Genomic DNA, 12616 nt, shown 5'->3' with positions numbered 1-12616 from the left:
TTAGGTTATTCAATAATTAATTATTTTTGAAGAACTGAAGGTGTTACCATGTTACCATGTGCTACCAGGTTAATTAACTTCTCTTAAAATTACTGACAACATGACATTTTGACAACACAGCAGGATTAATGCAAAAATAAATTCCAATCATACTTTATAAAACTTCATTTACAAGTATTTCATCGTAAATGTTTTGTTATGACTTCATCGAAACTAAACGTATATGTTTTGTCATGACTTCATCGTAAATGTTTTGTTATGACTTCATCGAAACTAAACGTATATGTTTTGTCATGACTTCATCGTATATGTTTTGTTATGACTTCATCGAAACTAAACGTATATGTTTTGTCATGACTTCATCGTATATGTTTTGTTATGACTTCATCGTATATGCTTTGTCAAACATAAACGTAAACACTTTGTCAAGACTTCATCGAAACTAAACATAAATGCTTTGTCATGACTTCATCGTAAACTAAACGTAAATGTTTTGTCATGATTTCTTCGTAAACTAAACGTAAATGCTTTGTCATGATTTCTTCGTAAATGTTTTGTCATGATTTCATCGAAACTAAACATAAATGCTTTGTCATGATTTCTTCGTATATGTTTTGTCAAAACTTCATCGTATATGTTTTGTCAAAACTTCATCGTATATGTTTTGTCAAAACTTCATCGTATATGCTTTGTCAAAACTTCTTCGTATATGTTTTGTCATGACTTCTTCGTATATGCTTTGTCAAAACTTCATCGTAATGAGTGTAAATGACCCAAAAATAATGTTTCGGGTAGAAGGGTAGATCTAACCCGATAACTACCCTCTTTCCTACCTCGTGAATTTACACTAAAAATAATGTTTATATCAGATGAAACAGTAAAGTATTATATCTATTAAATCGTCTATGATGTAAATTGTGTATAGAATGAAATGAGGGTAGTTATCGGGTTAGATCTCCCCTTCTACCCGAAACATTATTTTTGGGTCATTTACACTCATTACGATGAAGTTTTGACAAAACATTTACGTTTAAGTTCGATGAAGTCATGACAAAACATTTACGTTTAGTTTACGAAGAAGTCATAACAAAACATATACGATGAAGTCATAACAAAACATTTACGTTTAGTTTACGAAGAAGTCATAACAAAACATATACGATGATGTCATAACAAAACATTTACGTTTAAGTTCGATGAAGTCATGACAAAACATTTACGTTTAGTTTACGATGAAGTCATGACAAAACATTTACGTTTAGTTTCGATGAAGTCATAACAAAACATTTACGATGAAATACTTGTAAATGAAGTTTTATAAAGTATGATTGGAATTTATTTTTGCATTAATCCTGCTGTGTTGTCAAAATGTCATGTTGTCAGTAATTTTAAGAGAAGTTAATTAACCTGGTAGCACATGGTAACATGGTAACACCTTCAGTTCTTCAAAAATAATTAATTATTGAATAACCTAAAAACCATCTACCTAAACATTATTTTTAGTGTAAATTCACGAGGGTAGGAAAGAGGGTAGTTATCGGGTTAGATCTACCCTTCTACCCGAAACATTATTTTTGGGTCATTTACACTCATTACGATGAAGTTTTGACAAAGCATATACGAAGAAGTCATGACAAAACATATACGAAGAAGTTTTGACAAAGCATATACGATGAAGTTTTGACAAAACATATACGATGAAGTTTTGACAAAACATATACGAAGAAATCATGACAAAGCATTTATGTTTAGTTTCGATGAAATCATGACAAAACATTTACGAAGAAATCATGACAAAGCATTTACGTTTAGTTTACGAAGAAATCATGACAAAACATTTACGTTTAGTTTACGATGAAGTCATGACAAAGCATTTATGTTTAGTTTCGATGAAGTCTTGACAAAGTGTTTACGTTTATGTTTGACAAAGCATATACGATGAAGTCATAACAAAACATATACGATGAAGTCATGACAAAACATATACGTTTAGTTTCGATGAAGTCATAACAAAACATATACGATGAAGTCATGACAAAACATATACGTTTAGTTTCGATGAAGTCATAACAAAACATTTACGATGAAGTCATGACAAAACATATACGTTTAGTTTCGATGAAGTCATAACAAAACATTTACGATGAAATACTTGTAAATGAAGTTTTATAAAGTATGATTGGAATTTATTTTTGCATTAATCCTGCTGTGTTGTCAAAATGTCATGTTGTCAGTAATTTTAAGAGAAGTTAATTAACCTGGTAGCAATGGTAACATGGTAACACCTTCAGTTCTTCAAAAATAATTAATTATTGAATAACCTAAAAACCATCTACCTAAACATTATTTTTAGTGTAAATTCACGAGGTAGGAAAGAGGGTAGTTATCGGGTTAGATCTACCCTTCTACCCGAAACATTATTTTTGGGTCATTTACACTCATTACGATGAAGTTTTGACAAAGCATATACGAAGAAGTCATGACAAAACATATACGAAGAAGTTTTGACAAAGCATATACGATGAAGTTTTGACAAAACATATACGATGAAGTTTTGACAAAACATATACGAAGAAATCATGACAAAGCATTTATGTTTAGTTTCGATGAAATCATGACAAAACATTTACGAAGAAATCATGACAAAGCATTTACGTTTAGTTTACGATGAAGTCATGACAAAGCATTATGTTTAGTTTCGATGAAGTCTTGACAAAGTGTTTACGTTTATGTTTGACAAAGCATATACGATGAAGTCATAACAAAACATATACGATGAAGTCATGACAAAACATATACGTTTAGTTTCGATGAAGTCATAACAAAACATATACGATGAAGTCATGACAAAACATATACGTTTAGTTTCGATGAAGTCATAACAAAACATTTACGATGAAGTCATGACAAAACATATACGTTTAGTTTCGATGAAGTCATAACAAAACATTTACGATGAAATACTTGTAAATGAAAGTTTTATAAGTATGATGGAATTTATTTTTGCATTAATCCTGCTGTGTTGTCAAAATGTCATGTTGTCAGTAATTTTAAGAGAAGTTAATTAACCTGGTAGCACATGGTAACATGGTAACACCTTCAGTTCTTCAAAAATAATTAATTATTGAATAACCTAAAAACCATCTACCTAACATTATTTTTAGTGTAAATTCACGAGGGTAGGAAAGAGGGTAGTTATCGGGTTAGATCTACCTTCTACCCGAAACATTATTTTTGCTGAATTCAGCAACAAAATGAACGAGGTCAGGATGTATGTAAATACCTTTGAATTCATTCATAACGCCCTTAGTAAGCTCATAAAATGCTTGTTTTGAGGTTGAGCCACTTTTGGCTCGACCGTATTCTTTCAACCAAAACTCAAGAATTTCCTGCATGAATTTTGTATAAAAAGCAACACGCCGGAATTCGGACTGTTGCTATATTCTTCACAAAACGCCTTATAATACTCTTCCCAGGACTTATTTTCCAACAACTTTCTAAAGTCTTTCCTAAACTGACTGACTGACTGACGGCACAAAGTGGCTTAACGAAAACATAATATATAAAATTCATGAAAATTCATGAAAATTCATGAGGGTGAAAAACAGGTGAAAAAAGAGGTGAAATCTCACCTCTTCACCTAAAATATATTTTTGGGTCATTTACACTCATTACGATGAAATCATGACAAAACATATACGATGAAGTCATGACAAAGTGTTTTACGTTTAGTTTCGATGAAAATCATGACAAAATATTATGTTTAAGTTCGACAAAGCATATACGATGAAGTCATAACAAAGCATATACGATGATAATCATAACAAAGCATATACGATGAAATCATGACAAAGCATATACGATGAAGTCATGACAAAACATTTACGAAATCATTAATGAAAACATTAACGTAAACATAAACGATAAAATTTATTTCCTGGCTGTTGTCAAAATGTCATGTTGTCAGTAATTTTAAGAGAAGTTAAATAACCTGGTGACATGGTGACGTGGTGACACTGAAAACATTTACGTTTAAGTTCGACAAAGCATTTACGATGAAATCATGACAAAACATATACGAAGAAATCATGACAAAACATTTACGTTTAGTTTCGATGAAATCATAACAAAACATTTACGTTTAGTTTCGATGAAGTTTTGACAAAGCATATACGATGAAGTCATAACAAAACATATACGAAGAAATCATGACAAAACATTTACGATGAAGTCATAACAAAACATTTACGATGAAGTCATGACAAAACATTTACGATGAAATCATGACAAAACATATACGATGAAGTCATGACAAAACATTTACGATGAAATCATGACAAAACATATACGATGAAGTTTTGACAAAACATTTACGATGAAATCATAACAAAACATATACGAAGAAATCATGACAAAGCATTTATGTTTAGTTTCGATGAAATCATGACAAAATTTACGAAGAAATCATGACATTTACGTTTAGTTTACGAAGAAATCATGACAAAGCATTACGTTTAGTTTACGATGAAGTCATGACAAGCATTTATGTTTAGTTTCGATGAAGTCTTGACAAAGTGTTTACGTTTATGTTTGACAAAGCATATACGATGAAGTCATAACAAAACATATACGATGAAGTCATGACAAAACATATACGTTTAGTTTCGATGAAGTCATAACAAAACATATACGATGAAGTCATGACAAAACATATACGTTTAGTTTCGATGAAGTCATAACAAAACATTTACGATGAAGTCATGACAAAACATATACGTTTAGTTTCGATGAAGTCATAACAAAACATTTACGATGAAATACTTGTAAATGAAGTTTTATAAAGTATGATTGGAATTTATTTTTGCATTAATCCTGCTGTGTTGTCAAAAATGTCATGTTGTCAGTAATTTTAAGAGAAGTTAATTAACCTGGTAGACATGGTAACATGGTAACACCTTCAGTTCTTCAAAAATTTAATTATTGAATAACCTAAAAACCATCTACCTAAACATTATTTTTAGTGTAAATTCACGAGGGTAGGAAAGAGGGTAGTTATCGGGTTAGATCTACCCTTCTACCGAAACATTATTTTTGGGTCATTTACACTCATTACGATGAAGTTTTGACAAAGCATATACGAAGAAGTCATGACAAAACATATACGAAGAAGTTTTGACAAAGCATATACGATGAAGTTTTGACAAAACATATACGATGAAGTTTTGACAAAACATATACGAAGAAATCATGACAAAGCATTTATGTTTAGTTTCGATGAAATATGACAAAACATTTACGAAGAAATCATGACAAAGCATTTACGTTTAGTTTACGAAGAAATCATGACAAAACATTTACGTTTAGTTTACGATGAAGTCATGACAAAGCATTTATGTTTAGTTTCGATGAAGTCTTGACAAAGTGTTTACGTTTATGTTTGACAAAGCATATACGATGAAGTCATAACAAAACATATACGATGAAGTCATGACAAAACATATACGTTTAGTTTCGATGAAGTCATAACAAAACATATACGATGAAGTCATGACAAAACATATACGTTTAGTTTCGATGAAGTCATAACAAAACATTTACGATGAAGTCATGACAAAACATATACGTTTAGTTTCGATGAGTCATAACAAAACATTTACGATGAAATACTTGTAAATGAAGTTTTATAAAGTATGATTGGAATTTATTTTTGCATTAATCCTGCTGTGTTGTCAAAATGTCATGTTGTCAGTAATTTTAAGAGAAGTTAATTAACCTGGTAGCACATGGTAACATGGTAACACCTTCAGTTCTTCAAAATAATTAATTATTGAATAACCTAAAAACCATCTACCTAAACATTATTTTTAGTGTAAATTCACGAGGGTAGGAAAGAGGGTAGTTATCGGGTTAGATCTCCCTTCTACCCGAAACATTATTTTTGGGTCATTTACACTCATTACGATGAAGTTTTGACAAAGCATATACGAAGAAGTCATGACAAAACATATACGAAGAAGTTTTGACAAAGCATATACGATGAAGTTTTGACAAAACATATACGATGAAGTTTTGACAAAACATATACGAAGAAATCATGACAAAGCATTTATGTTTAGTTTCGATGAAATCATGACAAAACATTTACGAAGAAATCATGACAAAGCATTTACGTTTAGTTTACGATGAAGTCATGACAAAGCATTTATGTTTAGTTTCGATGAAGTCTTGACAAAGTGTTTACGTTTATGTTTGACAAAGCATATACGATGAAGTCATAACAAAACATATACGATGAAGTCATGACAAAACATATACGTTTAGTTTCGATGAAGTCATAACAAAACATATACGATGAAGTCATGACAAAACATATACGTTTAGTTTCGATGAAGTCATAACAAAACATTTACGATGAAGTCATGACAAAACATATACGTTTAGTTTCGATGAAGTCATAACAAAACATTTACGATGAAATACTTGTAAATGAAGTTTTATAAAGTATGATTGGAATTTATTTTTGCATTAATCCTGCTGTGTTGTCAAAATGTCATGTTGTCAGTAATTTTAAGAGAAGTTAATTAACCTGGTAGCACATGGTAACATGGTAACACCTTCAGTTCTTCAAAAATAATTAATTATTGAATAACCTAAAAACCATCTACCTAAACATTATTTTTAGTGTAAATTCACGAGGGTAGGAAAGAGGGTAGTTATCGGGTTAGATCTACCCTTCTACCCGAAACATTATTTTTGCTGAATTCAGCAACAAAATGAACGAGGTCAGGATGTATGTAAATACCTTTGAATTCATTCATAACGCCCTTAGTAAGCTCATAAAATGCTTGTTTTGAGGTTGAGCCACTTTTGGCTCGACCGTATTCTTTCAACCAAAACTCAAGAATTTCCTGCATGAATTTTGTATAAAAAGCAACCGCCGGAATTCGGACTGTTGCTATATTCTTCACAAAACGCCTTATAATACTCTTCCCAGGACTTTTTTCCAACAACTTTCTAAAGTCTTTCCTAAACTGACTGACTGACTGACGGCACAAAGTGGCTTAACGAAAACATTAATATATAAAATTCATGAAAATTCATGAAAATTCATGAGGGTGAAAAAACAGGTGAAAAAAGAGGTGAAATCTCACCTCTTCACCTAAAATATATTTTTGGGTCATTTACACTCATTACGATGAAATCATGACAAAACATATACGATGAAGTCATGACAAAGTGTTTTACGTTTAGTTTCGATGAAATCATGACAAAATATTTATGTTTAAGTTCGACAAAGCATATACGATGAAGTCATAACAAAGCATATACGATGAAATCATAACAAAGCATATACGATGAAATCATGACAAAGCATATACGATGAAGTCATGACAAAACATTTACGAAATCATTAATGAAAACATTAACGTAAACATAAACGATAAAATTTATTTCCTGGACTGTTGTCAAAATGTCATGTTGTCAGTAATTTTAAGAGAAGTTAAATAACCTGGTGACATGGTGACGTGGTGACACTGAAAACATTTACGTTTAAGTTCGACAAAGCATTTACGATGAAATCATGACAAAACATATACGAAGAAATCATGACAAAACATTTACGTTTAGTTTCGATGAAATCATAACAAAACATTTACGTTTAGTTTCGATGAAGTTTTGACAAAGCATATACGATGAAGTCATAACAAAACATATACGAAGAAATCATGACAAAACATTTACGATGAAGTCATAACAAAACATTTACGATGAAGTCATGACAAAACATTTACGATGAAATCATGACAAAACATATACGATGAAGTCATGACAAAACATTTACGATGAAATCATGACAAAACATATACGATGAAGTTTTGACAAACATTTACGATGAAATCATAACAAAACATATACGAAGAAATCATGACAAAACATTTACGTTTAGTTTCGATGAAGTTAGTGTCTATGTTATAAAGTAATGTTAGTCATGAATGTTTGTCCTAAGTGTTGGCGTTAGTGTTGAAAAATAATGTTTGTCCTACATGAAGCCGTACAAGCGTTTGAATTTGTTTATGAATAAAATTACACTCTTGTTTTCTGTATCTATCATACAAACATAAGCAGCACCTGTTTTTGTAAAGTTTATATGAAGTTTTCGATAGTTAGGACCTGTATAATAATAGAATGCGTCTTCATTCTCAACATAGTAGTAGAACTCAAACGAATGCTTACCATAATCTGTTATTTCAACAGCTTCGTCAGATATTTCATCAACGAACTCATAAACTATATCGCCATACTTGCTTTTATTTCTATTGTTTTCAGATCTAGAACACCAACGAAGGTTTGAGATTCTGTTGTCCGTTCTATCATGATTTATATGGTCTATTTCTTTCAAATTGTTTGGATTTTCAATCCACTGTTCTGCAATAATTCTATGCTTTAAATGCATTTTGTTGTTTAAACTAAGCACAATATAACCATAATTATTTAAGCATTCACTCATAATATGTTTGTCTTTCTTTCGACGAATAGTAAAAGGATATGTCGTACAAATCTCATAATCTTCATGATTTCTCAATGTTTCCCATTGAGTTTGTTCCCCACTAACGTTCTCATTGACGTCTTCAATATCTTCTTCCTCACTGAACTCGTCAATATTTTCACTAGCTCCTTCTGTAATGTTTTCATCGGCATTGTCATTGACTTCTTCTGTAATGTTAGATGTTGTTGTTTCGCTCATGTTATTTCACTAATGTTAAAAAGTTATGTTGTACGAATTTTGAACAGAATTTAGAGCAGTTATGAAACAATGAAGTATTTTTACGCTATTGAAAGGAACTATGAGAGTGAAGTACATGACAGCAATGACAAAAGGAACTAATATCAAACCTAATGAAATCGCTCACGAGGACATAGAGCTTAACAAGTATTTTGTGGAGTATCTTATAAGTGAAGAGTATGTAAGACCTTACTTCATGTTTGACAGCATGAATGAGGATGTTATTTCATGGTTAAAGAATATAAGCAATGTTTTCGGTAAGTACGTCATAGATGACAAAGGTCTTGTTGTATTTTATGAGACAGCAATACGAACACAGGAACTAATGGATATTATGCACTCAACAGCAAAGAAAGGATTTAGTACTATTGGCATGAATGAACATTGCAGGAATGACATATACAACCTATGCTCACGAAAGCCTTACACAAAAGCAATACAAATGATAGAACATAAGTGTCTAAGGTCAGCAAATGAAATCATTACTGTCAGTGGTTATGAAAGAACTGTTAGCAAAGATGAGTGGAAACAGCTATTCATATTAAGGAAGGACGTTGCTGAACTAGTTAAACCTGTTGCACAAACATTGTTTCAGATAAGACCAGCAATGACTAAGAACCCTTTGACCTTAGTCAATGAGACCATAGAGGTTGAAGATAATGACATGAAAGAACTAGGAATGAATGAGAGAAGTTGTGAAGGATGTTTGAGTCAAAACACATGGTTCTTCAGAGCTGTTAAGAAACTTAGTAAAGAACGACAGAAATATTTTATAGAGAAGTATTGCAAAGGATTGTAAATGAATTGCTTGAAATAGAACTTAGAGACACTTTCACACTAAAGGACTTGAGGAGAAATAAGTACATGAGTGAAGAAGGTATTGACATAGCTAGTGTTATAAATGACTTAAGAAGATGTGTTGTCGTTATTGACGGAGCATGTATGACATATCTAGTGAAAGATTATGATGGAATACGAGACACAACAACACTTGTGTCAGTAGATAGCAAGGAATTCAATAAGCTCATGAAGAGTGTTTATGTAGGACGTATTGAAGAGAAGGATGTGAACGCACTGATGATTTATGAAGCGGGTCAGAACAAGAACTATCTTATGAAGTCAGGCATGAGATTCTTTGACGAAAGAGATGACATTTACAGCTATTTCAGAGGATATGAGTATGAGGTACTGAATGAAGTAGATGAATGCATTATTGAAGGATATTTGAAACATGTTCACGATGTCATATGTAATGAGGATGAAGAGCTTTATGAGTATGTTTTGAACTGGTTCGCCTACATCGTTCAAAATCCTTGTGGAAAGACTGGAACAGTACTTTTGTTAACAGGAAAGCAAGGAACTGGTAAGAATGTACTTAGTAATGTTCTATGCGAGCTCATTAGCAAGTACGCCAACAATAATATAACGGCAATAGAGAATGTGGTTGGTAGATTCAATGCTGCTATTGAGAACATGAAGCTCATCGTATGCAATGAACTAAGCTCATGCGATACGTCTAAGGTCATGAACCACGACGCACTAAAGTCAATAGTAACAGAGACTCAGTTGGACTTAAATCAGAAGTGTCAGCCAGTAAGAAAGATAGAGAATGTTTGTAATATCATCATGATATCTAACAACTTCAACTCAGTAAAGATTGACAAAGACGACAGAAGATTTGTTGTCATTGACGTAAGCAGCAGATACAAAGGAAATTACGAATATTTCTCAAATCTCATTGAAAGCTTTAATGAAGAGTTTTATTCAAACTTACTGACGTACTTCATGAAGAAAGATTTAAGTGAATTTGATGTAAGGAAGATACCATTCACCAGGGCTAAACAAGAACTCATCGAAATGAACAAAACACCTTACCAAATGTTTTACGAGGAGTTCTATGAAAAGTTTGTATCCGGATGGAATTGTACAGAGTGCTACAGAAGATATAAAGAATTTGCGAAGGAGAATGAATTCTTTGCATGTAGTTCAAATGTATTTGGCGGCAAGATGAGAGAATTTGTGAAGAGAAGTAGAAAGCGAGACGGTTCTGCAAGAAGTTATATTTACGAAGCAAGTATGATATTAGAAGGTCGTGGAAAGAAAGAAACAGTGAATTATGAGGAAGTGCTTGAAAAATTCATGGAGTACATGGGAAGCAATATAACATACAACAAAGACATATACAGTGAGTTTAAGTACTACTGTGAACAGCATGAGATTGAAGTAATGAGTAAAGGAGACTTTGAAACGCTTATGAAAGACAGTAAGGAGGTCGTTCATGAGAACAGTGTTGAAATAGTTCATGAGAACAGTGAGGAGGTCATACATGAATGCAATGATGAAATAGTTCACGATGTCGTTCGTGAAGAAGCCATTGCAACAAAGAATATATAAAGGATTTCATAGAACTTAACAAGGAGGAGTTTAAAGAAGGCTATGAAGTGAAAAGATGTGAAGAAGATTTCTTGGCGTATTTGAAGAAAAAGAGACTAAAGCCAATGGCTCAAAATAAGTTTCAATCGATGTTTGAAAAGAAACGTTTGAGCTATGGTGGTGTAAGAAGCACATATTACTTTGTTAAGAAGTGAGGACATTTATTTTTGTCGTTAGTGTTGGAGTTTGTGTTTGTTGTTAGTGTTTGTCATTTGTGCTGAAGTTAGTACTTGATGTTAGTGTTGGAGTTTGTGTTTGTTGTTAGTGTTTGTCATTTGTGCTGAAGTTAGTACTTGATGTTAGTGTTGGAGTTTGTGTTTGTTGTTAGTGAGAGAATAAATTAAATCATGAACTTTGCCATGGTCTCTGTCCCTAGTAGTTTTCATTAAGTTCTGGAAATAATGAAAGTCATAAACTTTGCCATGGTCTCTGTCCCTAGTAGTTTTCATTATCTCACAGAGTTAATGAAAGTCATACTTTCTATCAGATGAAGCATGCAGATGAACATAATGAAAGTTAGTGGTTTGCCACGAGTTATGAATAAAATATTGGCATATTAGATGAGATAGCTGATGAAACAGATGAAGATAAATTAAATCTTGGACTTTGCCACACTCTGTCCCTAGTTCCTCAAAATCCTTGACAACGTTGCTTAGAAATTTTGGTTCAAAACCTCATCTGATTTTAATCTGTTATGCTACCTGTTAAGTTTCGCGAGATTATAAATGTCATGGAGTTATATAAAAAGGAGGGCAGCTAGGGACACTGGAAGTACTTGTAAGGCTATCTGTTAAGATTGCATGAAATACTAAAAAGTCATGAAATCCATTATCGCTGTGCTAGCTTCACCTTAGAGTAAATGACAAATAAAGTCACTGAAGCAATGAAACAAAAGTTTTTGGTAGAATACATTAAATCAGGAACTATTCCAGAAGGTTTTTACATTCATACTATGAAGGATGGTAGAGTTCAGTTTAGAAAGATAAAGCAACCATTAGATAAAGAAGGAATTTTGAGAAAGATTAAACTTCATGAGGACAACATTGCTGAACTTAGAAGAAGTTAGAAGAGTTGGAGAAAGGAAGAGAGTTATAAAGCAATGAATTCAACAGGGTAGAAATGAGGTGAAAAAGGGTTAGATCTAACTTCACCTAAATTTATTTTTGTGCTATGTTTTCATACGTGTGAGGGTGGTGATATCATTAATTTTTAAGTTTATTTTTTATTTTATTTTTATTTATTTTTATATAAATGACGAAAACTATTGAGATAACAAACTACAACGATCATGAGTTCAAGAATTTGTTCTTCGTTCCTCGTGAAAATACATTCTATCAGATACGAGGGAGAAAGGGTAAAGTTAGTTTGAGCGTTTATGACAACAAACATAATGGGAGA

The 12616-nt window shown here is 32.1% G+C and overlaps 2 protein-coding genes across 2 annotated transcripts, besides 2 other annotated features; one reads left to right on the top strand and one right to left on the bottom strand.

Annotated features, from left to right (window-relative positions):
- Positions 1–8041: 8041 nt before the first annotated feature.
- On the bottom strand, positions 8042–8746 carry TVAGG3_0104920 (HNH endonuclease family; the record flags this gene model as incomplete). The annotated part of the gene is made up of 1 exon (XM_051222909.1): positions 8042–8746. One exon carries the CDS (start codon positions 8744–8746, stop codon positions 8042–8044), a length of 705 nt encoding a protein of 234 aa, XP_051107895.1.
- Positions 8042–8746: a mobile genetic element.
- Positions 8747–9368: 622 nt separating this feature from the next.
- Positions 9369–10888: a mobile genetic element.
- Positions 10889–10924: 36 nt separating this feature from the next.
- On the top strand, positions 10925–11179 carry TVAGG3_0104890 (uncharacterized protein; the record flags this gene model as incomplete). Its single annotated transcript, XM_051222908.1, has 1 exon — positions 10925–11179. The coding sequence occupies one exon, from the start codon at positions 10925–10927 to the stop codon at positions 11177–11179; it is 255 nt and encodes an 84-aa protein (XP_051107894.1).
- Between the last annotated feature and the right edge of the window lie 1437 nt (positions 11180–12616).

The sequence above is a fragment of the Trichomonas vaginalis genome, chromosome IV (genome assembly GCF_026262505.1).
Source record: "Trichomonas vaginalis G3 chromosome IV, whole genome shotgun sequence".
NCBI lineage: Eukaryota > Parabasalia > Trichomonadida > Trichomonadidae > Trichomonas > Trichomonas vaginalis.
Note: the sequence above shows the minus strand (reverse complement) of the source record. Positions and strands in the feature narration are given on the sequence as shown.